Source organism: Rana temporaria, chromosome 1 (assembly GCF_905171775.1).
Source record: "Rana temporaria chromosome 1, aRanTem1.1, whole genome shotgun sequence".
Taxonomy (NCBI): domain Eukaryota; kingdom Metazoa; phylum Chordata; class Amphibia; order Anura; family Ranidae; genus Rana; species Rana temporaria.
Genome location: NC_053489.1, coordinates 294783277 through 294806910, shown reverse-complemented (window position 1 = coordinate 294806910; position 23634 = coordinate 294783277). Strand labels below are relative to the sequence as shown.

Genomic DNA, 23634 nt, shown 5'->3' with positions numbered 1-23634 from the left:
GGAGGACGTCATATGACGGTCTCCTGGAAAAGTGCGACCCTGCTGTAGTTGCCATTCGGCTATAGCGTGGTCATGAACACGTTAAATTGCTGTCTGTTCTCTAAAAGGTGGCCTATTTGTTTTTTTTACGGTTGCTGATGTTTATCTGCAGTCTGACCCATTCAGGTGTGACTCCAAGCTCTCATCTCTATGGAACTTGTAGTTATGCTTGATCACTGGAGCACAAGCGACCAGAGGAGAATTCAATGTAAACCTTGTCTACTTAGCAGAAAGCTGGGCAATGTAAAGTGGGATTGTGCTTCATCTGAGGTCTGATAAATGCTATAATAGTGAAGGGGGATGGGGGTGGAAGACCACATGCAGGATTATTTATACAAAGGTACAATGGTGTATGAACAGAAATGCAAAAAAACATATACAGACATGTTGTATTTTGTCTTTTATGTCTACACAGACTTAAGGAACAAGAGCGCAAGGAAGCAGAGGAAGCTAGCCAAAAAGAAATGGATGAATGGGACAAAAACCTCCTGGCTCTTGCTGCACCTTCATGCATGGAGATAATGTGGGAAATACCAGCCATAGGTCATTTCCTTTGTTTAGCACAACAAATATTAAATCTTCCTGAAATAGTATTTTATGAACTAGAAAGATGTTTTTTCATGCCTCAGTGCAATGTATTTTTGTCAAAGATAATGACTTCTTTATTAAGCCCTCCACATCGCAGACCGACTTTACACCGTAGGCCTAATCTCCTATATCGAGCTTGGGAAGCAGCACTTAGGCAGAAGGTTCAGCAATGGTATACAGTTATAGGTCAGTCAGAGAACCCTGAGAATTGTGCTGAGAAGCTTGGACTGTGTTCTCAATTCTTTAAGGTCCTTGGGGAAGTTAATCCTCTTGAGCAAAAAACATTTCATGAACTGACATTTCAGCAGAAGGTCTGGTTACTTAAAGGTCTTTGTGACTTTGTGTATGAAACACAGATCGAAGTACAGGATGCGGTACTTGGACAGCCAATCCATGAATGTAGAGAAGTGATTTTAGGTTATGATGTTCAAGAAAATTCCTATATTCACTTCCCACAATTTTGTGGTGCAGATGTGCGAGTATACAAACAAAGGCCATTGAAAGCCCCCGAGTTTCCTATCCCTCCAATTAAAATTAAAAGAATACAGCGAGCAAGATTCCGTAGATCCAAACGTAAATTTACAAAAAAGAAAAACGGTCAGTTTAAAACCGTTAAGCCAGTAGTAGCTCCATCCTCAAGGACTAATGTGGAGCTAGATGTTGCCTACCCTGGAAACTGTCATATGGACAGTTGTGTGAGTAGCACAAAGCATAATGCAAAGACCATCAGGAAGCATGAAGATGGAGATCCTTGTGTAATAAATAAGCCTGGCTCTTGCAAAGAGAACATAGAAAAGCCTAGTAGCCCTGGAGAACTAGTGGGTTACGGAGAACCTCTGAGTCCTGGAGAAATCAGGGTTCTGGAAAATGTAGAGAAATATTCAGATACTGCCCTTCTCAAAGCTGACACTAGTCCACTGAAAGAAAATGCACTTAAAACTTTTCAAGTCCATGTGAATGGCAACCACACCAACAACACTGAAGGCTTTTGCCACCGAGTGGCAATGGATATTATTTTAGATCATTCTGCACTGAACCATGAAAAACTGAAACTTCGGAGAGCAAAAAGGAAGAAGAAAAAGAAAAAAATGAAAGATCTTTTGGCAGAAAATACACAGGGTAGATATGAAAATCTTCAAAACACATTTAAATCCTTTAAGACTGAAATGCATAACAAATTGTTGCTTAACAAAAAAAGAGCCAAGCACAAGAAGCACAAGTCTGGTAAGTTTTGTAAAAATTATTTAGTGAACACTATCTTGCCTTATTTTTTTTTCAGGTTGTGATCGAGGTAGCCGTTGTGATTAAAAATTAATATTAATGTATATACACAAATGCATACAAACGTGGAAAAATTTGTTGGTACCTTTCCACGAAAAAAGAACCCACAATTTTCTACTGAAGTAAGCCATCCACAGCCATCAGTGTTTATTTTATATTTCATAAACAATCAGACTTTGCTTCCCTTTTTCTTGCGATTCAACAGAATATGTTGGATAAAACAAATGACAATGGCAAATATAATATCCTTAAAGCGTATCAAAACCCAAAAGAGGGGGTTCCGCACAGATGGCTGTTGGTTAATTATTATTTTTGTGAGAACTGCTGCCCCTAAAAATCGCCGTTATTAGTAGTAAAAAAAAAAAATATTAATAAAAATCCCATAAAACTATCCCCTATTTTGTAAACGCTATAAATTTTGCGCAAACCAATCGTTAAATGCTTACTGCATTTTTTTTTTTTACAAAAATATGTAGAAGAATACGTATCGGCCTAAACTGAGGGGAAAAAAAAAGTTTATCTTTTTGGGGGTATTTATTATAGCAAAAAGTACAAAATATTGTTTTTTTTTTCAAAATTGTCGCTCTATTTTTGTTTATAGCGCAAAAAATAAAAACCGCAGAGGTGATCAAATACCACCAAAAGAAAGCTCTGTTTGGGAGCCACATCGCACGACCGTGCAATTGCCACTTAAAGCGACGCAGTGCCGAATCGCAAAAACTGGCCAGGTCCTTTACCTTCATATTGGTCCGGGTCTTAAGTGGTTAATAAAAGTGAAAGAAATATAAATCTCTGGTGCTCTATTTAAAGTGTAGCTTTAAAAAAAAAAAAAAGAGATTCTGTTCCCTTATAGCAGATTAAACAGCACAATGCTTGTGCTTTCTAATCTGCCCCTCTCTGAACTGTAAAAGAAACCTGACTGATCCTGCCATTTCCTGTGGCCCCCTCTGTGAGCTGACCACGATAATCATGGCTGCTGAGCCTTGACTACAGTAGTCAGCTTACGTGCCTCCATCAATCGCAGATCTCTTCTGTCCTCACCCCCCCTTCCTCTCTGCCTGTCAGCTCCATATCTGTGTCTCTGTCTCTGCCCCCTCTCCTCCTGCCGCTATTAGTAAAAAGTAAAAGATTACCAATTGTCACAGCCAGCCCCTCTGTTATACTGAGGTATAACGCACAGAGTAAATGTTTTTCTAAAATGAAGCTTGTAAATACAGTTTTACATCTTCAGGCCTGTCACGCGACTCCTGCCCGGTCTCCTACTCCGATCCAGGGCTACTGCAGGAGGTGCAGAGATCTCCCTGGGGACTGCTTCCCGTTGATAGCACAGTCCCGCGCAACAGGCTACAGCAAGCCGCCAGGGACTGTGTGCGTGGGAGGCGAGACTCGGGGGACAGAGAACTTGGTTTACCCCCTGCCCGTGGTGCATGTACCCCCAGGGGTACGCATGCCACGGGTTGAGAAACCCAGCACTAAAGGATCTACAGTGCCTTGAAAAAGTATTCACACCCCTTGAAATTTCCATGTTTTGTCATGTTACAAACAAAAACGTAATTGTATTTTATTTGTATTTTATATGATAGACCAACACAAAGTGGCACATAATTGTGAAGTGGAAGGAAAATGAGAAATGGTTTTCAAAGATTTTTTACAAATAGAGATACCCCTGACTAAAATCTAGTGGAATTACCGAATGAGAACAAAAATGGGGTGGGACTTTTCATGTACCTTGCAGGGTCTAATAAATACACATACCAAATAGGCTTGAAAAAATAAACAAATATTTAATTTCCATATACAAATAGTTACATAGTAGGTGAGATTGAAACAAGTCCATCAAGTCCAACCTATGCGTGTGATTATATGTCAGTAAACTTGCCAGTTTTCTCGATTCTTCAGCCAGGACCTGCACATCCTGGATAGACTTACAGTAACTGTGGTTTTAACCAGTTGTATTCAACTTTTTTAAAGCTAACTATTTGTATATGGAAATTAAAGATTAGTTTCTTTTTTAAGCCTGTTTGGTATGTGTATTTATTAGACCCTGCAAGGTACATGTAAAGTCCCACCCCATTTTTGTTCTCATTCAGTAATTGTTTTATATGGGATGGTGATACCTTTTGTAGGGTCCTAATTGCCTCACATTCATCCCTCATACTCTTCTAACATTAAATCTAGTGGAACCAATTTCCTTCAGAAGTCACCTAATTAGTAAATAGAGTCCACCTGTGTGTAATTTAATATCAGTATAAATAACGCTGTTCTGTGAAGCCCTTAGAGGTTTGCTTTGAGAACCTTAGTGAACAAATGGCATCATGAAGGTCAAGGAACACACCAGACAGCCCAGGGATAACGTTGTGGAGAAGTTTAAAGCAGGGTTAGGTTATAAAAGAAATCCCAAGCTTTCAACTTCTCAGGGAACACTGTTCAATCCATCAACCGAAAATTGAAAGAGTGGGGGCACAACTGCAAACCTACCAAGACATGGCCGTCCACCTAAACTGACAGGCCGAGCAAGGAAAGCATTAATCAGAGGAGCAGCCAAGAGGCCAATGGTAACTCTGGGGGAGAAGCATAGATTCACAGCTCAGGTGGGAGAATACAAATGCACGACACACTTTTCAGATATTTATTTGTTAACATTTTTGAAAACCATTTATCATTTTCCTTCCACTTCACAATTATGTGCCACTTTGTGCTGGTCTATCATATACACAGGGGTGTCAAACTCATTTCTATCGTAGGCCGCATCAGCATTATGATTGCCCTCAAAAGGGCCAGTTGTATCTGTAAGATTAGATGTCCAGCGCATCTCCTCCCCCATTGTCCCTTACATCACAGTGCATCCTCTTTCCGTATGCTGCTGCTAGGAAGAAGCTGGATGCATTGCTTGAAAGCAGAAAGTAAGGGTCTGGAGGAGGACCAGAGTAGGGACAGAGCTCTCCTACAGCTGCAGGAGAGGTGCGAGGGTGACATGAAATGTCCTGGAGGGCCATATTCGGCCTGCGGGTCGTGTGTTTGACACATGTGACATACAACCTCAATAAAATATATTTCCGTTTTTGGTTGTAACATGACAAAATGTGGAACATTTCAAGAGGTATGAATACTTTTTCAAGGCACTGTAAAGGAGGAGAGGAGAGATACATAAAGGCTTGGATCTGGTGAGCTATCCTCTAGATACCCCCTAGAGGGTAGAGCTTTCTGGTGAGTGCAGTACCATAGTGAACCACCATCACATGCATAAATTTGTGATCTGCACGATTGAAAAGTACCTGTCACATACAGGTGAAACTCGAAAAATTTTAATATCGTGCAAAAGTTAATTTAATTCACTAATACAACTTAAAAGGTAAAACTAATATATGAGATAGACTCATTGCATGCAAAGCAAGATAGTTCAAGCCGTGATTTGCCATAATTGTGATGATTATGGCTTACAGCTCATGAAAACCCCAAATCCACAATCTCAGAAAAATTGAATATTGTGAAAAGGTGCAATATTCTAGGCTCATATGGGTAGATTCAGGTAGGGGCGCGCAAAACTAGGTCGGCGTAGCCTAGCGTGTTTACACTACGCGCATTAAGTAAGAGAGGCAAGTACATGATTCTCAAGCCACTTACCTCCTTACTTAGGGCGGCGTAGTGTAAACGCGGCGGGCGTAAGGGCGCCTAATTCAAATGGGTTGGAGGGGGGCGTGTTGTATGGTAATGAGGCTTGACCTCACGTTTTTGAAGTTTTTTGTTACTGCGCATGTGCCTACATTTCCCAGTGCGCATTGCGGCTAAGTACGTCATACGGGCGTATTGATTTCGACGTGGACGTAAACAACATAAATCCCGATTCGCGGACGACTTACGCAAACGACGTAAAAAATTCGAACCTCGCGGCGGGAACGGCGGCCATACTTTAACATTGTTATTCCACCTCATAGGTGGAATAACTTTAGGCCGCCTAAGGCCTTACGGAAACGGCGTAAAGCGACTGCGGCGGCCGGGTGTACATTTGGGAATCGACGTAGAAACTAATTTACATATTCTACGCCGGCCGCAATGGAAGCGCCACCTAGCGGCCATCCGAAAAATTGCAATCTTAAATATGTTTAAGCGTATCTCTGTTTGAGCATACGCTTAAACATACGGCGGCTTAGATTCTGAGTTAGGTCGGCTTATCTACTGATAAGCCGGCCTAACTCTTTGTGAATCTACCTAAAAGTGTCCCACTTTAATCAGCTAATTAAGCCATAACAACTGCAATGGGTTCCTGAGCCTTTATATGGTCTCTCAGTCTGGTTCAGTAGGAATCACAATCATGGGAAAGGCTGCTGACCTGACAGTTGTGCAGAAAACCATTATTGACACCCTCCATAAGGAGGGAAAGCCTCAAAAGGTAATTGCAAAATAAGTTGGATGTTCCCAAAGTGCTGTATCAAAGCACATTAATAGAAAGTTATGTGGAAGGGAAAAATGTGGAAGAAAAAGGTGCACAAACAGCAGTGATGGCCGCAGCCTGGAGAGGATTGTCAGGAAAAGGCCATTCCAAAGTGTTGGGGACTTTCACAAGGAGTGGACTGAGGCTGGAGTCAGTGCAACAAGAGCCACCACACACAGACGGATCCTGGACATGGGCTTCAAATGTCGTATTGCTCTTGTCAAGCCACTCCTGAACAACAAACAAAGTCAGAAGCATCTTACCTGGGCTAAAGAAAAACACACCTGGTCTATTGCTCAGTGGTCCAAAGTCCTCTTTTCTAATAAGAGCAAATTTTGCATCTCATTTGGAAACTAAGGAGCCGGAGTATGAAGGAAGAATGGAGAGGTTCACACTGCGAGATGGTTGAAGTCCAGTGTTAAGTTTCCACAGTCTGTTGTTGATTTGGGGAGCCATGTCATCTGCTGGTGTTTGTCCACTGTGCTTCATTAAGTCCAGGCTCATTGCAGCCGTCACCCAGGAGATTTTGTAGCACTTCAAGCTTCCTTCCGCAGACAAGCTCTATGGGGCTGCTGCCGCTTTGAAGCCCAACGGGGCAGAGGGACTCCCTATAAGGGAGTGAGAGGATCTAGCCCGCTCAACCAGCCCCGTTAGTCCTTCGCCTCTCTTTTTTTTTTTAGTGACTGTGTGGTCAAAGTGCGTGCATGTTAACCCAATTTAGAGTGCGTGTAAGTGTGGCGGTTTTTGTGGGAGGGGGGTGGGCGTACTAAGCGCAGGCTTACCTCGCATAGCACACCCACCGGGAGCCGGGCTGAGACCACCAAACTCAATTCACATGTAGCCGAGACCGGGATCCGAACCCCTAGCTGCAGAGGTGAATGGCTTGTCAGCGCAGTGGCAATCGCGTTGAGCCACCGCAGCTCCCTGAAATTACTGTGCTTGATTGGCCAGAAAACTTGCCTGACCTGAACCCCATAGAGAATCTATGGGGCATTGCCAAGAGAAGGATGAGAGCCATGAGACCAAACAATGCAGAAGAGCTGAAGGCCGCTATTGAAGCATCCTGGTCTTCCATAACACCTCAGCAGTGCCACAGTCTGATCGCTTCCATGCCACGCCGCATTGAGGCAGTAATTGCTTCAAAAGGGGCCCAAACCAAGTACTGAGTACATATGCATGCTTATACTTTACAGAGGTCCAATATTGTTCTATGTACAATCCTTGTTTTATTGATTGCATGTAATATTTGAATTTTCTGAGATTGTGGATTTGGGGTTTTCATGAGCTGTAAGCCATAATCATCACAATTATGACAAATCACGCCTTGAACTATCTTGCTTTGCATGTAATGAGTCTATCTCATATATTAATTTTACCTTTTTAAGTTGCAATAGTGAAATAAATGCATTTTTGCACGATATTCAAATTTTTTGTAGTTTCACCTGTAATTTACTGATCATTCATTTAAGGACTAGTTTTAATATTTGATAATTTGCCTAATTTAACCACTTGCTTACTGGGCACATACAGTAGGTGACCGCGATATTGTGTCAATCTCGCTCCCTTTCTCTGCGAGATTGACCACCTACGAGCCCCATCGCGGGAGCCAGCGCTGAGCTGGCTTGCCGCGATGGAGACAAAGCCGTCATAGAAGCGACGGGAGATCCGACTTGGATTCCCGCCAATTCTAGCTGCGGCATTTGGTATGCATTCCTGAGAGGGAGAACTCCACGCCAAATTTTAAATAAAAAACCGACATGGGTCCCCCCCCAGGAGCATACCAGGCCCTTACGTCTGGTATGGGTTGTAAGGAGACCCCCCCTACGCCGAAAAACCGATGTAGGGGGTCCCCCTACAATCCATACCAGACCCGTATCCAAAGCACGCTACCCGGCCGGCCAGGAAAGGAGTGGGGACGAGCGAGCGGCCCCCCTCCTCCTGAGCCGTACCAGGCCGCATGCCCTCAACATGGGGGGGGTTGGGCGCACTGCGGGGCCCCCCCACCCTAGAGCACCCTGTCCCCATGTTGATAAGGACAGGGCCTCTTCCCGACAACCCTGGCTGTTGGTTGTCGGGGTCTGCGGGCGGGGGGATTATCGGAATCTGCGAGCCCCCTCAAATAAGGGGGCCCCCAGATACCGGCCCCCCACCCTAGGTGAATGAATATGGGGTACATCGTACCCCTACCCATTCACCTGGAGGCAAAGTGTAAAAGTAAATAAACACGACAGGGTTTTAAAAATAATTTATTAGTCTGCTCCGGGGGCCCCCCTGTCTTCTTTAGCTCTTTTAGCAGGGGGGGCTTATTCACCGTCGTCTGGTTCTCTTCCGCTCTCCGGGGGTCTTCTCCGCTCTCCGGGAGGTCTTCTCCGCTCTTGGGGGGTCCCATAATACATCGGCTCCTCGGTGTTCCGCTCTACGGTGACTCCATGCAACATAACCATTTTCCCTAGTGCCAGATGGGGGAAAGTCTCACTGCACTTTGCACGTGGTAGGTAGGACTAGTGCAAACCTGAGGCTCCGGCCTCTGTTACAACATGTTGGTCACTTAAGACCCAGGAGGATTACAAAAAAAACGGGAGGGGAGAAAAAAGAAAAAGGGGGGCAAAGAAAGGGGAAATGGAGAAAAAAAAGTTTGCAAAGCCAAGATAAAATCAGATTCCCCTCCTCCCCCCCGAGTGGAGTTCCCATTTTGACTCTCAAAGCAAGATAAGCCTAACTCGAGCTTCCATATAGGCAGGCATCTTCAAGGAGTCTTACAATGCAGTGGGCTAAGGGGCATAAAACCTTGGACCATCCAAAAGAGCAGACGGGGAAAGGCCGGGTGAAAAAAAAAGCAAAATTAATAATTTGTCCCTTTTCCCTGTTTTAGGGGGCAGCGTAGGTACATGAACAAAAAGTTACAGTATACGTTCGGGTTGGTGCTTAAACATGGCGCGCAGTACTGGACAGCCATACACGTGGTAAAGGAGCTAGCCTACTGCCAAGAGTAGAAGGGGAAGTGACAATAGCTGTACTCACAGTAGTATCAGTCTGCATTCTCAGGCACAGCACGACGTTCCAACCAAGCGATCACCTCTTCAGGATCCTCAAAGAAATACGCTCGTCCCTCTTGTTCCACCCTAAGGCGTGCGGGGAAGAGCATGGCGTACTTGAGGTGTTGAATGCGCAGCCTACACTTGGCCTCCAGGAATCCCTGTCGACGGCGCTGGATCTCAGCAGAGAAATCCGGAAATATGGCAATTTTAACGTTTCCCAGCGGTATGTTGCCCTTTTCTCTAGCCAGTCTCAGGGCTGCATCTCGGTCTTTATAATTAAGGAGCTTAGCTATAAAGGTGTGAGGGGGAGCTCCCTGTGGCAGCGGTTTTGCAGGCATGCGGTGGGCTCTCTATACCGTCAGCATGGGAGAGAAGGCTTCTTTGCCATAGGTGTTGAGAAGCAGCTGCTCAAGAAATGTTGTAGGGTCTTTACCTTCCGCACCCTCGGGCAGACCAATGAAACGCAGGTTGCACCTCCTTAACCTGTTCTCCTTCTTCCTTATCATCTTGCTTGGTAAATAGCTGATGAATCTGGCGCTTCATGCGGTCTGTGCTTTCCTGCAAGGGGGGGACAGCTTCCTCCACGGTGCTCAGCCTGGTCTCTGCCGTCTTGACCCGGTCCCAGAGCTTGTGTAGGTCCTGCCTAATTAGGGAGATATCTACCTGAACCTCCCCAATCTGGGCCGTCAGTGATGTACGGCAGAGAGTGATTGCTTCCAGCAGCCTGTCAGTATCTCCCGCCGGCCGCTCACCTCCCGCCCTCACAGAAGCGCCATCTTCATCTCCTTCCTCTCTGTCCTGGTGGCGGTATTGATCTAGCTTTGCCACGGCCGCAGACTTCTGGCTTTTCAGCGGGGACATGCTGCCGGTGATCCCAGGCTATGTGAGAGTCAAGTTAGGATGAAAGGGGTCTTTTAGCAGTCACAGGATCACGATGTATAAGGAGTAATGGACTGAGCTCCTCGTGAATGCGTCCTACTCCATGCGTTGTCAGGCCACGCCCCGAAAATGTTTAGGTTTGAGCTCATATTATATGGTTTTGGTAAATCTAAAGAAAATTGTATAGGTTAAGGGTCGATTTTCCTCTTGTGGCAATGTTCAGGGTGCTTAGATACACTCCCATGGACCCTAAATGTTTTAATAATATTAATATTAACCCTTTAATGTTTAAGCCTATTTCTGACATTTGTTGCTTACAAGTTAAAATCCATATTTTTTTCTAGAAAATTACTTAGAACCCCCCCCAAAAAATATATATAAATATATATATATATATATATATTTTTTTTTTTTTTATCAGAGACCCTAGAAAATAAAATGGCAATAATCGTTGAAATATTTAATGTCACATGGTATTTACGGAGCAGTCTTTCAAACGCAATTTTTTGTGAAAAAATACACTTTCGTGAACAATAAAAAAACAAAAGTTAGACAAATTTTTTGTATAATGTGAAAGATGATGTTACACCAAGTAAATAGATACCTAACATGTCATGCTTTAAAATTGTGCACACTCGTGGAATGGCGACAAACTACGGCACCTAAAAATCTCCATAGGTGACGCTTAAAAAATTTAACGGTTACCAGGTTAGAGTTACAGAGGAGGTCTTTTGCTAGAATTATTGCTTTCACTCTGACAATCACGGCGATACCTCACATGTGTGATTTGAACATCCCTTTAAAAAAAATAATAATTCTGATCACTTTTATTGCTGTCACAGGAATGTAAACATCTTAGCCTAGGCGGTGGATGCGCCGGCTGGTGGCTCGGGTCTCTCAGGGGAACAGGAGGCCTGGGAAGATCGGCGGAAGGCAGTGGGAGAGGGGTAGACGTCCCCTACCGCTCCTACAGGATACCAGCCGAGCGACCTTTAACCGGATCGGTTGTTATCACTAAAAAGCTAACCGCTGGTTCTAAAAAAACGTAACGGGGTGATGCCTTCAGCTGCAGGCATCACCCATGTTTAACCTCTTCAAGCCATGAACACAAATTTTGCGTACGGTCGGCGTGAAGGGTAATAAATGTAGTCCCAGAAACATTAAGCTGCTGAGACATGGTTGTATATGGCTTTTGCATTTGACATGCATAATTTATGCATAATTTACTTTCTGATCTCCTCAGACAACTCTTTCCTTTGCTTTATTTGGTCCATGTTCAGTGTGGTGCACATAATGATATAAAAAAGCAGACTGTTTCTCCATGTAAATAGGCTGTCAGATCAATTAAAATGATTAAAGCTGTTTGATACTAATGGAAAACAGTTCAAAATATCACCAAGATCCAATTATTTACCGATTATTTACAAACAAAAGTTGGAACGCTGTTTAAAATCTACATATAAACAGAATGCAATGATTTGCAAATCTCATAAACCCATATTTTATTCACAATTGAAAACACATCAAATGTTTAACCACTTCCCGACCGCCGCATGTAAATGTACGTCCACAGAATGGCACGTACAGGCAAATGGGCGTACATGTACGTCCTTGCCTTCTAGCGGGTGGGGGGTCCGATCGGTGACCCCCCCCCCCTACATGCGGCGGTCGGATTCCCGCGGGGAGTGATCCAGGACAACGGCGTGGCTATTCGTTTATAGTCGCGATCGCTCCCCGGAGCTGAAGAACGGGGAGAGCCATATGTAAACACGGCTTCCCCATGATTCACTATGGCGCTGCATCGATCGAGTGATCCCTTATATAGGGAGACTCGATCGATGACGTCAGTCCTACAGCCACACCCCCCTACAGTTGTAAACACACACTAAGTGAACACTAACTCCTACAGCGCCCCCTGTGGTTAACTCCCAAACTGCAACTGTCATTTTCACAATAAACAATGCAATTTAAATGCATTTTTTGCTGTGAAAATGACAATGGTCCCAAAAATGTGTCAAAATTGTCCGAAGTGTCCGCCATAATGTCGCAGTCACGAAAAAAAACGCTGATCGCCGCCATTAGTAGTAAAAAAAAAAAAATTAATAAAAATGCAATAAAACTATCCCCTATTTTGTAAACGCTATAAATTTTGCGCAAACCAATCGATAAACGCCTATTGCCATTTTTTTACCAAAAATAGGTAGAAGAATACGTATCGGCCTAAACTGAGGAAAAAAAATATTTTTATATATGTTTTTGGGGGATATTTATTATAGCAAAAAGTAAAAAATATTCAATTTTTTTCAAAATTGTCGCAGAGGTGATCAAATACCACCAAAAGAAAGCTCTATTTGTGGGGAGAAAAAGGACGCCAATTTTGTTTGGGAGCCATGTTGCACGACCGCGCAATTGTCTGTTAAAGCGACGCAGTGCCGAATCGCAAAAGCTGGCCTGGGCATTTAGCTGCCTAAAGGTCCGGGGCTTAAGTGGTTAAACTGAGAAATTGACCATTTTAAGAGAAAAATTAGGTCATTTTGAAATTGATGACAGCAACATGTCCAAAATAAGTAGGGACAGGGCAACAAAAATCTGGCAAAGTAAGTGGTACTTACAAAGAAGGTTAATTGGCAACAGGTCAGTAAAATAATTGGGCATAAAAAGAGCATCTTAGAGAGTCAGAGTGTCAGCGAGATGGGAAAATTAGGTGAGTATATCTGCTACCTGTCTCTTTGGCTATTGTAAGTCTTGTTTTGGAAAATGTATTTGCTATTTAGTATGTGTAAATAGGCATTATCTTTGGTTGCGCCATATTGATTTCACAGCATTGCACAGTAGATACACAGAATAATGGAATGCCTGACTCTGCAGCATCTAAAGCACCTTTTTACATTTGAAAACATGTTTCATGATTTGTTTTATTTTTCCTGACTATTTGATATTAACAAATGTGTAAGAATTGACCAGTTTGATGTAACAGAATACTTATGAGGGTATTTCTCTATTAATTCTTGGAAGGAAAAAAAACAGTTTCTACAAACATGGTTGTAAAGAAGAAGAAAAGTGCTGTGGCTTCATCTGCTACTCCAGAATTCCAGGTAATATATGACTGCAGTTGCAGCAGCCACTTTGTTTTAATATATTTCTAAAGCAACATTACTACTCCAAAGGTCTACAATCCAGGAGTTGCATAAAAAATACTAAATCAATTCAAAAAGTTTGAAGCTGATAGGGGATGCACCAAGCAGATAGAAAGTCACACACCACATGCCTCAGAAACAGACCTACCCAGTCTAAGGCACCATGCACACGGGACGCCGGTTTAAAAACGCCCGTTTTGCCGCGAATTTCGCTGTGTTTTACCGCATTTGCGTTTATAAGCGTTTAGTTAAGAAACATCATAAGACCCTCCCTAAGCTCAAAAAACAGTATTATTTAACCATTTCAGCCATTTTTTGAGACCAGAGTGAGTAGCAGCTGAGAGAGCAGCAGTGTACTTGTATTTACTTGTATTTAGCGTGTCACTTGCCACATCACCTGCCACAAGCTGCGGATTGTCCACTTGCCACGTCACCTGCCACAAGTTGTGAATTGTCCACTTGCCACGTCATCTGCCACGTCACCTGGCCACGCCACCTGCCACAAGTTGTGGATTTTCCACTGGCCACGTCACCTGCCATGTCACCTGCAACAAGTTGTGGATTGTCCACTTGCCACGTCACCTGCCACAAGTTGTGGATTGTCCACAATGCAATGCAAGCAATTACATTTTCTTTAGGTTTTTTTTATGGTTTTTCATCATTTGCCATCATTTTTGAGATTTCTAATGTAAAAAAATAGGTCACCTTTAAAAACGCCTATAGACAAAATCGTGGCAAAATGCCGGTACCGCGTTTTGCCGCGTTTAGCATCGTTTTGCATCTGAAATGCGAAAACTTTTGCATCTGAACCCATTTTTTTGCTTCTGGAAAAACGAGGTTAAACGCAACTGCCTAAAAGCGGCAATAAACGTGACTGTGTGCATGGACACATAGGATAACATTGAATGTTCAGGAGCAGTTGAAAAAGCTGTCCAACTGAACACGCGTTTACCAGCGTCTCGTGTGCATGGGGCATAAATGTGAGGGGAACTCTGACATTTGGCTGCAGCTGTTGCACAGAACATTTTTTTTCTCAACTACAGTTTTTAAACTATAACTAAAGGCAATTTTTTTTGTTATTAGTTTTGGATAGAGTGTAGATGGATTAGATTGCCTGTTTTTATGGCTACCTCTGCCCCTTTTAGGGAGATTCACCCTCCCTATATGTCCTGGTTACCGTCATTGTGAAAGTAAAAGAAAATCCCACATCCCCATCCCCAGAACAGTAATAGAGGCGGAAATCTTCCAATGGAGCCACTAGTGACCTGGGGGCCCCAATGCATTCCCTTAGCCAGCCCAGCACCATTTCGCTGGCCAAAGACCAGAGCACTTTCTCTTCCGTTCATGGACGGACACAGCAGCCTTTGACCTTAGGGTATTATATCCTTCCTTCCAGGAGAGATTAGGCAGAAAACAGCACTTTAAGTGTTAAAACACTTTCCTCAGTACAGCTCCTCCCAGGGGGCGTGGTCCCCCGGCCCTCAGCTCTGGGTCGTCCACGACATGCCCCGTTGCTCCAGGGGTGGCCGGGGAACTACATGTTCCAGGGCACACATATGACCGATCTCCATGGCCTTGTCACAGTGTGTCTGGCCGACAGCCATGCCGTTTAGCGGGCGTTGGTTCTGTCAGGAATGCCTCCAGCCGGTGGTCGCAGGACGGGTAAGTAGGCCCCTTGCCCTGGCAAGGTGGTATGGCTGGTGCTTCCCTGGGGAGGTCGAATGAGGGTCCGCCCTGCTTTCCTCTCTCCCTTCCTCTCCCTCCTTCCCCATGCTGGGTGGCGGCTGTTAGGGGGGGGGGCCCTCCTGGGGTTCTCTCGCTACCAGGAACCGTGTGTTGTAGGGTGCTGTGTTTTTTTTGTGGCGTTTGGGGAGTTGCTGTATGTGCTGGCCGTGTTTTTTACTATGTCACTGTGTTTTTAAACTGTGTATGGCCGCCATTTTGCCGCAGACGCGGTTTGCATTGTTCGGCGGCCATTTTCTTGTAGCCGCATGGTGTTTTTTACATCAGACGGCGGCCATCTTGGAAAAGTCTTGGCCTCTAGTGCCTGAAATACCGAAGCAAAAGACCGCGAATCTCTCCCTGAGGGACAGCGCAGTGCAGCCAGAACTTCTCAGCGCTTCAGCTCACACTGCAAGCGGGTGGGGTGGTGAGTTCCCTGGGGCCCCGTACACACGAGGGGATCTCTGCTGGAAACGGTCCGCCGGACCGTTTCCAGCGGAGATTCCTCCTCCGGATTTGGATCCGATGGCGTGTACTCACCATCGGATCAAAATCCGCGCGGAATTCTTCCGCGGTGACGTGTCGCGCCGTCGCCGCGATGATGACGCGGCGACGCGCGCGACGCTGGAAGGTAAGTACTTCCACGCATGCGTCGAATCATTACGACGCATGCGAGGGAGGGGAGCGGACGGATTGATCCGGTGAGTCTGTACAGACCACCGGATCAATCCGCTGGACCCGATTCAAGTGGATAAATTTCTTAGCATGCTAAGAAATTTATATCCGCTTGAAATCGATCCGGCCGACAAATCTCCGCGGATAAATATCCGCTAGGCCGTACAGACGACCGGATTTATCCGCTGGAACTGATCAATTCCAGCGGATAGATCCGGTGGTGTGTACGAGGCCTCAGGGTCCCCTGCTTTCTGTTTTGCAGCCGGGAGGTGACCAGTGTTTTTTTTTCTGCCTTGCAGTGCTAGGGAGGCATAGCGGTGGGGGCAACATGGAGCCTGAACCAAGAGCTTCTACCCCAGCAATGCCTGAGTTAACCCTTAATGCCCCTGCCGCCTCTGTAGAGGCTATGACGGCAGTCCTTGAGGCGTTTCTCGCCAGGATCGAAGCGACTAGTTGCCAGAAGGGGGGTAAAAAGCACCCCCCTCCCTGAGCCTGCTTCTGGGGATGTCTCTGACACAGAATCAGGCCCTGCTATTACGTCTGGCTCTGGTTCTGTCATGTCAGATGATGCGGGCTTAACCCACGCGGACATTGAGGATGACTCTGCTTCAGGGTCAGTGCATGATAAGGAATTTGTTGGAGCTCTTATCTCTGTGGTGCGGGATACTCAGAAACTTGAGGATTTGGCGGAGGCATCGGATGTGCCGGTCCCTTTTGGGTTCCGCAAGCCACCCCGCACCGCAAGAGTGTTTCCTTGTGTTCCATATTTGGACAAGTTGTTATACAAGGAATGGGATATGCCGCAGAAAGTTTTTTGCTGTGTTCCAAAATACTTTGCGACCCGTTATCCCTTTGAGGAGGACTTTTTAAAAAAGTGGGTCTCTCTACGGTCAGTGGACCCTCCCGTGTCCAGATTGAGCAAAGCCACCACGTTGCCTATGGAAGGGGCTCCCGCCTTTAAGAACCCCGAAGACAGGAGAGTGGAGGCTGTGGCCCGCTCCATGTTCACAGTAGTGGGTTCGGCAGTAAGACCGGTTTTGGCCGGGACTCTGGCACTTACCGAACGGGCAAAGTTTTTGCTACAGGAGCTGGAGGTGCAGGGTGCTTCCTAGACCTGTGTGGACCTGGCTGAACAGTTGGTTCAGGGTCTGAAGTTTGTCTGTGAGTCGGCCCTGGATACGCTTCCCTTGCTTTCCAGGGCCTACGCAGTGGTACTATGCCGCCTTGTGTGGCTGAAGTGTTGGTCTGCGGACCAGTCCTCCAAGAAGGCCTTGGTGGATTTACCCTTTAAGGGTGAACAGCTTTTTGGGGCGTCCCTGGATGACATCATAAAGGATGCCACAGGTGGTAAGAACACACTGCTCCCACAGTCTGGGAAGGGCAAGGAGCCTCGCCGTAAGCAAGGGCCCTCTTTTACTACCCCCAAGTGTTTTTTTTCGCCCGCCCAGTGCGTCAGGAAAAGGTTTTCAAGGTGCTAAGACCCCCGCTGCAGGGCAGAAGCACACCTGGTACAGCAAGCCTAACAAGCCTGCGGACAAACCTACTTCCGCATTAAGTTTCTCTCTTGTCCACCAAACAGATTTTTTCCTTCCAACCTCCAGCTTCCTCCGGATCGCCGGAAGGATCTGTCAGGGGCTGTCCAGGATCTTCTGGTCAGGGGAGTGATTGTGCCGGTTCCCTTGATGGAACGGTTTCAGGGGTTTTACTCCAATCTGTTTGTAGTCCCCAAGAAGGAAGGGTGTCCGTCCAATCCTGGACCTCAAGGCCGTCAATTGTTTTGTCAAAGTGCAAAAATTCAGGATGGAGTTGATTCGCTCGGTGGTGGCAGCGCTCCTTCACTTTCTGGCGTCCTTGGATATCATGGACGCATACCTACATGTTCCCATATGCACAAAGCACCAGAGGTTTCTGCGCTTTGCGATCGGGGAGGACCATTTTCAATTTGTGGCACTACCGTTTGGCCTGGCCTCGGCACCACAGGTTTTCACCAAGGTGCTCGCCCCGATCCTAGCCCTGCTGAGGCAGCGCGGGATCGATATCGTAGGATATCTGGACGACCTTCTCCTGAGAGCTTCCTCAAGCTCAGAGTTAGAAGAGGACGTGCCTATCACGTGTCAGACTCTCCGAGAGTTCGGCTGGCTTCTGAATATCCAGAAGTCAGTCTTGGTTCCGTCTCAGCGACTGGAATACCTGGGGTTAATCCTGGATTCCGCGGAGGCGAGAGCTTTTCTCCCAACAGGGAAACTTCAGACACTGCAATCTGCGGTGCAGCAGTTGTTGACCCAGAAGTGGTCATCTCTTCGATTCTGCATGAGGGTTCTGGGTCTGATGGTGGCCTCTTTCGAGGCAGTTCCGTATGCCCAATTCCACACCCGAGTGCTACAGAAGGAAATTTTGTCACGTTGGGACAAGCTCCCTTCATCTCTGGATTACCGGAACTGGTGCGTCTGGTGGCGGACGCCCCTTGGCGTCTACCCCTGAGAGAAGATCTTCTGTCGCAGGGTCCAATCTTCCACCCTGCTTTAACGGCGTGGCTGTTGAGAGCCAGGTACTGAAGGACCGGGGCATGTCAGGCTCGGTGGTCTCTACCATGCTGCGTGCACGGAAGTCTACTTCACGAAGGAAGGCTTACATCTCTATGTGTGAAGAGATGAAATGGCACCCCCGTACATACGTGATGTCCCGGATTCTGCTGTTCTTACAGCGTGGAGTGGATCAGGCTCTCGCCTTGAGTACGGTTAAGAGTCAGATTTCGGCTCTAGCTGTTTACTTTCAGCGACCCTTGGCAGCGCACTCCTTGGTGCGTACGTTTGTGCAGGGGGTCCGGCATGTGGCCCCTTCTGTGCGTCCTCCACTGCCCCCATGGGACCTGAATTTAGTCCTCTCGGGGGTTCAACAAGCTTCCTTTTAGGACATTCGGAAGATCCCTTTGTTGACTCACAGAAGGTGGTTTTTCTGGTAGCAATTACCTCAGTCAGACGGGTGTGGCGGCCTTGTCCTGCCAGGCTCCCTACTTGGTCATCCATGAGGATAAGGTGGTGCTGCGGCCGCAGCTGTCTTTTCTCCCAAAGGTTGTTTTTCGGCTTTTCACATTAATGAGGACATTGTGTTACCATCCTTGAGTCCTCGGCTGAAAAACCCGAAGGAGGCCACTTTACATTCCCTGGATGTGGTTCGGGCCCTACGTGTGTACTTATCTGCTACGGCTCCGTTCCGGAAGTCGAACTCACTGTTTGTGTCGGTGAATGGTCCTAAAAAAGGTCTGGCGGTCTCGTCGGCCACCATTTCTAGGTGGATCATACAGGTTGTGCTTCAGGCCTATGCCCTGAAGGGGCGGGCGCCTCCTTTTCAAGTTACGGCGCATTCGACCAGGGCGATCGGTGCCTCTTGGGCTTTCCGTCATCAAGCCTCTGTGTTACAGGTGTGTAAGGCAGCGACCTGGTCGTCAATCCACACCTTCTCAAAATTTTACAAGGTAGATGTGAGTGCATCTTCGGATGCCTCCTTCGGCCGCAAGGTGTTACAGGCGGCAGTTTAAGGTTGGAGTTCCTCCGTTGAGAAACTCCGGTTTTTGTTTGGGGTGTAGCTTGGTTTGCTGTGTTGTTTTCCCACCCCTCAAATTTTTTTGACGCTGCTTGAGAATGTCCCTAAGGTCTAAGGCTGCTGTGTCCGTCCATGAACGGAAGAGAAAATAGGATTTTTGTACTCACCGTAAAATCCATTTCTCTGAGTTCATGGACGGACACAGCACCCACCCCTCCTTTTTGTTTGTACTGCTTGTTACGAACTGGAGCTGCTGAGGCAGAGTGTGGGTTATACCCGGGGGACCACGCCCCCTGGGAGGAGCTGTACTAAGGAAAGTGTTTTAACACTTAAAGTGCTGTTTTCTGCCTAATCTCTCCAGGAAGGAAGGATATAATACCCTAAGGTCAAAGGCTGCTGTGTCCGTCCATGAACTCAGAGAAATGGATTTTACGGTGAGTACAAAAATCCTATTTTTTGCGATTCGACACTGCATCGCTTTAACTGACAATTGCAAGGTCATGCGACGTGGCTCCCAAACAAAATTTACGTCCTTTTTTTCCCCACAAATAGAGATTTCTTTTGGTGGTATTTGATCACCTCTGCATTTTTTGTTTTTTGCGCTATAAACAAAAATAGAGCGACAATTTTGAAAACAATTCAATATCTTTTACTTTTTGCTATAATAAATACCCCCCAAAAATCTATAAAAATAATTTTTTTTTTCACACTTTAGGCCGATACGTATTCTTCTACATATTTTTGTTAAAAAAATCACAATAAGCGTATATTGATTGGTTTGCTCAAAAGTTATATAGCTGGATTCAGGTACGGCGGCGCATCGTTGCGGCGGCGTAGCGTATCGTATTTACACTACGCCGCCGTAAGTTTGCAAGGCAAGTACTGTATTCACAAAGTACTTGCCTGCTAAGTTACGGCGGCGTAGCGTAAATGGGGCCGGCGTAGGCGCGCCTAATTCAAATGAGGATGTGGGGGGCGTGTTTTATGTATATGAAGTGTGACCTGACGTGATTGAAGTTTTTTAAGAACAGCGCATGCGCTGTCCGTGTACATATCCCAGTGTGCACGTATTGGTTTCGACGTGGACGTAAATTACGTCCAGCCCTATTCACTGACGACTTACGCAAACGACGTAAAATTTTCAAATTTTGACGCGGGAACGACGGTCATACTTAACATTACTAGTCCAGCTATTTGATGGAATAACTATACGCCTGAAAATGCCTTACGTAAACGGCGTATCTGTACTGCGTCGGCCGGGCGTACGTTCGTGAATCGGTGTATCTAGTGATTTACATATTCTACGCCGAACGCAATGGAAGCGCCACCTAGCGGCCAGCCTAAAAATTACACTTTAAGATGGGACGGTGTAAGACACTTACGCCGCTCGTGTCTTAGACTAATTTAAGCATATCTGGTTACCAGAATACGCTTACATTTGCGTCGGCGCAGATTCAGACTTAGGCTTAGTCGTTCTGAATCTGCCTAATAGCATCTAAAATAGGGGATAGAATTATGGCATCTTTATTATTGTTATTTTGTTTTACTAGTAATGGCGGCGATCTGCAGTTTTTATCATGACTGCGACTTTATGGCGGACACTTTTGACACATTTTTGGGACCATTGTCATTTTTACAGCGATCAGTGCTATAAAAATGCACTGATTACTGTGAAAATGACACTGGCAGTGAATGGGGTTAACCACTAGGTGACGCTGAAGGGGTTAAGTGTGTCCTAGGGATTTCTTCTAACTGTAGGGGGGATGGGCTGTGTGTGACACGACACTGATCACCGCTTCCGATTACAGGAAGAGGTGACCAGCGTCCTTGACACTAGGAAGACTGGGAAAGTGCTTTTTTACATCAGCATTTCCCCCTTCTTCCTCACCGTGAGACGATCGCGGGTATCCCTGCGGACATCAAGCCCGTGGTCAGGCTCGTGGCGGGCGCACGCTTCCACAATGCCGCTTCTTAACCACTTGCCCACCAGGTGAATTCTGGCACTTCTCTCCTTCATGTGAAAATCACAATTTTTTTGCTAGAAAATTAATCAGAACCCCCAAACATTATATATTTTTTTTAGCAGACATCCTAGGGAATAAAATGGCAGTCATTGCAATACTTTTTGTCACACCGTATTTGCGCAGCGGTCTTACAAGCGCACTTTTTTTGGATAAAAATCAATTTTTTGAATTAAAAAATAAGACAACAATACATTTTGCCCAATTTTTTTATATATTGTGAAAGATAATGTTACGCCGAGTAAAATGATACCCAACATGTCACGCTTAAAAATTGCGCCCGCTCGTGGCATGGCGTCAAACTTTTACCCTTAAAAATCTCGATAGGCGACGTTTAAAAAATTCTACAGGTTGCATTTTTTGAGTTGCAGAGTAGGTCTAGGGCTAGAATTATTGCTCTCACTCTAACGATCGCGGCGATACCTCACTTGTGTGGTTTGAATACCGTTTTCATATGCGGGCGCTACTCGCGTATGCTTCTGCGCGCGAGCCCGTCGGGACGGGGCGCTTTAAAAATTTTTTTTTGGGTTTTCTTATTTATTTTTATTTAGTTTTATAATTTTTTACACTGAAAAAAAAAAAAAAAAAAAATTGATCACTTTTATTCCTATTACAAGGAATGTAAACATCCCTTGTAATAGAAAAAAGCATGACAGGTCCTCTTAAATATGAGATCTGGGGTCAAAAAGACCTCAGATCTCATAATTAGACTTAAATGCAAAAAAAAAAAAAATGTCATTTTTTCAAATGACAAAAAAAAAAATGTTTCTTTAAGAGGCTGGGCGGGACTGACGTTTTGACGTCACTTCCGCCCAGCAGAGCTATGAGGACGGGTGAAGGAAATTTCTCCTTCAGTCTCGTCCCCGCTCAGCTGCCGGACACATCCGATCCCCTCCGCCGCTACCGACGGCTCCGGTAAGCGGCGGAGGGCGCGGGAGAGCGGCGGGGGGCCCTCTCCCGCCACCGATAACGGCGATCTCGCGGCGAATCCGCCGCGGAGACCGCCGTTATCGTGTACACCACCGCCCCCTGAAAAGATGAATATCTCGGTTGTGGCAGCAGCTGCTGCCGTTATCGAGATATTCAACTTTAAAAAGAGGACGTCTTTTTGACATGGGGCGGTGGTCAAGAGGTTAAAGGGGACGTATATATACGTTCTTCAACCTGCCCGTGCCATTCTGCCGACGTATATCGTCGTGCGATGGTCGTGAAGCAGTTAATTTGCAGGGATTTCCTCTCACTACCTGTTTTGGCTATGGGACAGGAAGTGAAAGGAAACCACCCCCATTGCCCATTGGACACAGATGGCAAAACAATTATAATCCAAGGGTCCCTTACCCTATCCAAAAAATAATAATTTACCTGTAGTTCTACTTTAATACAAGGGTCTGGAGTTCAGTTTTAAATCATATACATTTATTTAGCCTTTAAACAATGCGCTAAAAAGAATATTAACCCTAGTAACACATATATGCGGCGTCCAGGAGCTGGGATTTAAACTTGGACACTGCATATAATGTGTTCCTGTGTTTGAGCTGGGAGCATTCCGCTCTCGCCGAGAGCCCTTGGTCTCATACTAACCTTTGGCTGTCACAATGAGAAGTCACTATGCAGCCTGCCATGTGTTTTCTTTCTCTTCAGAATGGAGATGAAGTGAGTGAGTGAGAAACTTATATAGCGCAGCACATGCGAACTGAATCGCTTTAGGGCGCTTAGGGCCAGATTCACAAAGGAGATACGACGGAGTATCTCAGATACTCCGTCGTATCTCTCAGAGTATCTATGCGACTGATTCATAGAATCAGTTACGCATAGATAGCCCTAAGATCCGACAGGTGTAATTGTTTTACACTGTCGGATCTTAGGATGCAGTACCGCGGCCGCCGCTGGGGGGAGTTTGCGTCGTAAACCAGCGTCGGGGTATGCAAATTAGGAGTTACGGCGATCCACGACGGTTTTTCGCGTTCGCTACGTCGCTGCTAGTCTAGTTTCCCGTCGCAAAGTTAGTCGTCGTTTTTGGTGCCCTAACTTTACACAGCACACGTATGTGCTGTATAAAGTATGGCCGTCGTTCCCGCGTCGAAATTTGTAAATGTTTCCTTCTTGCGTAAGACGTCCGGGAATACGGAAGTACGCTACGCACGTCGCCGTTCGAAAAAATGACGTCACTATGTGCAAAGCACGGCGGGAATTTCGAAACGGAGCATGCGCAGTAGGTCCGGCGCGGGAGCGTGCCTAATTTAAATGGCACACGCCCCTTTGAATTACGCGAGCTTACG

At 45.8% G+C, this 23634-nt stretch overlaps 1 protein-coding gene across 1 annotated transcript in view; it reads left to right on the top strand.

The window, feature by feature from the left end:
* The window catches only part of KIAA2026 (KIAA2026 ortholog), a 73626-nt gene that overhangs the window by 28548 nt on the left and 21444 nt on the right, over positions 1-23634 (top strand). The window contains exons 3-4 of the mRNA XM_040357569.1: positions 455-1851; positions 13273-13352. Of these exons, the coding sequence (XP_040213503.1) occupies positions 455-1851; positions 13273-13352 (1477 nt within the window). The remainder of the gene's footprint in view (positions 1-454; positions 1852-13272; positions 13353-23634) is intronic.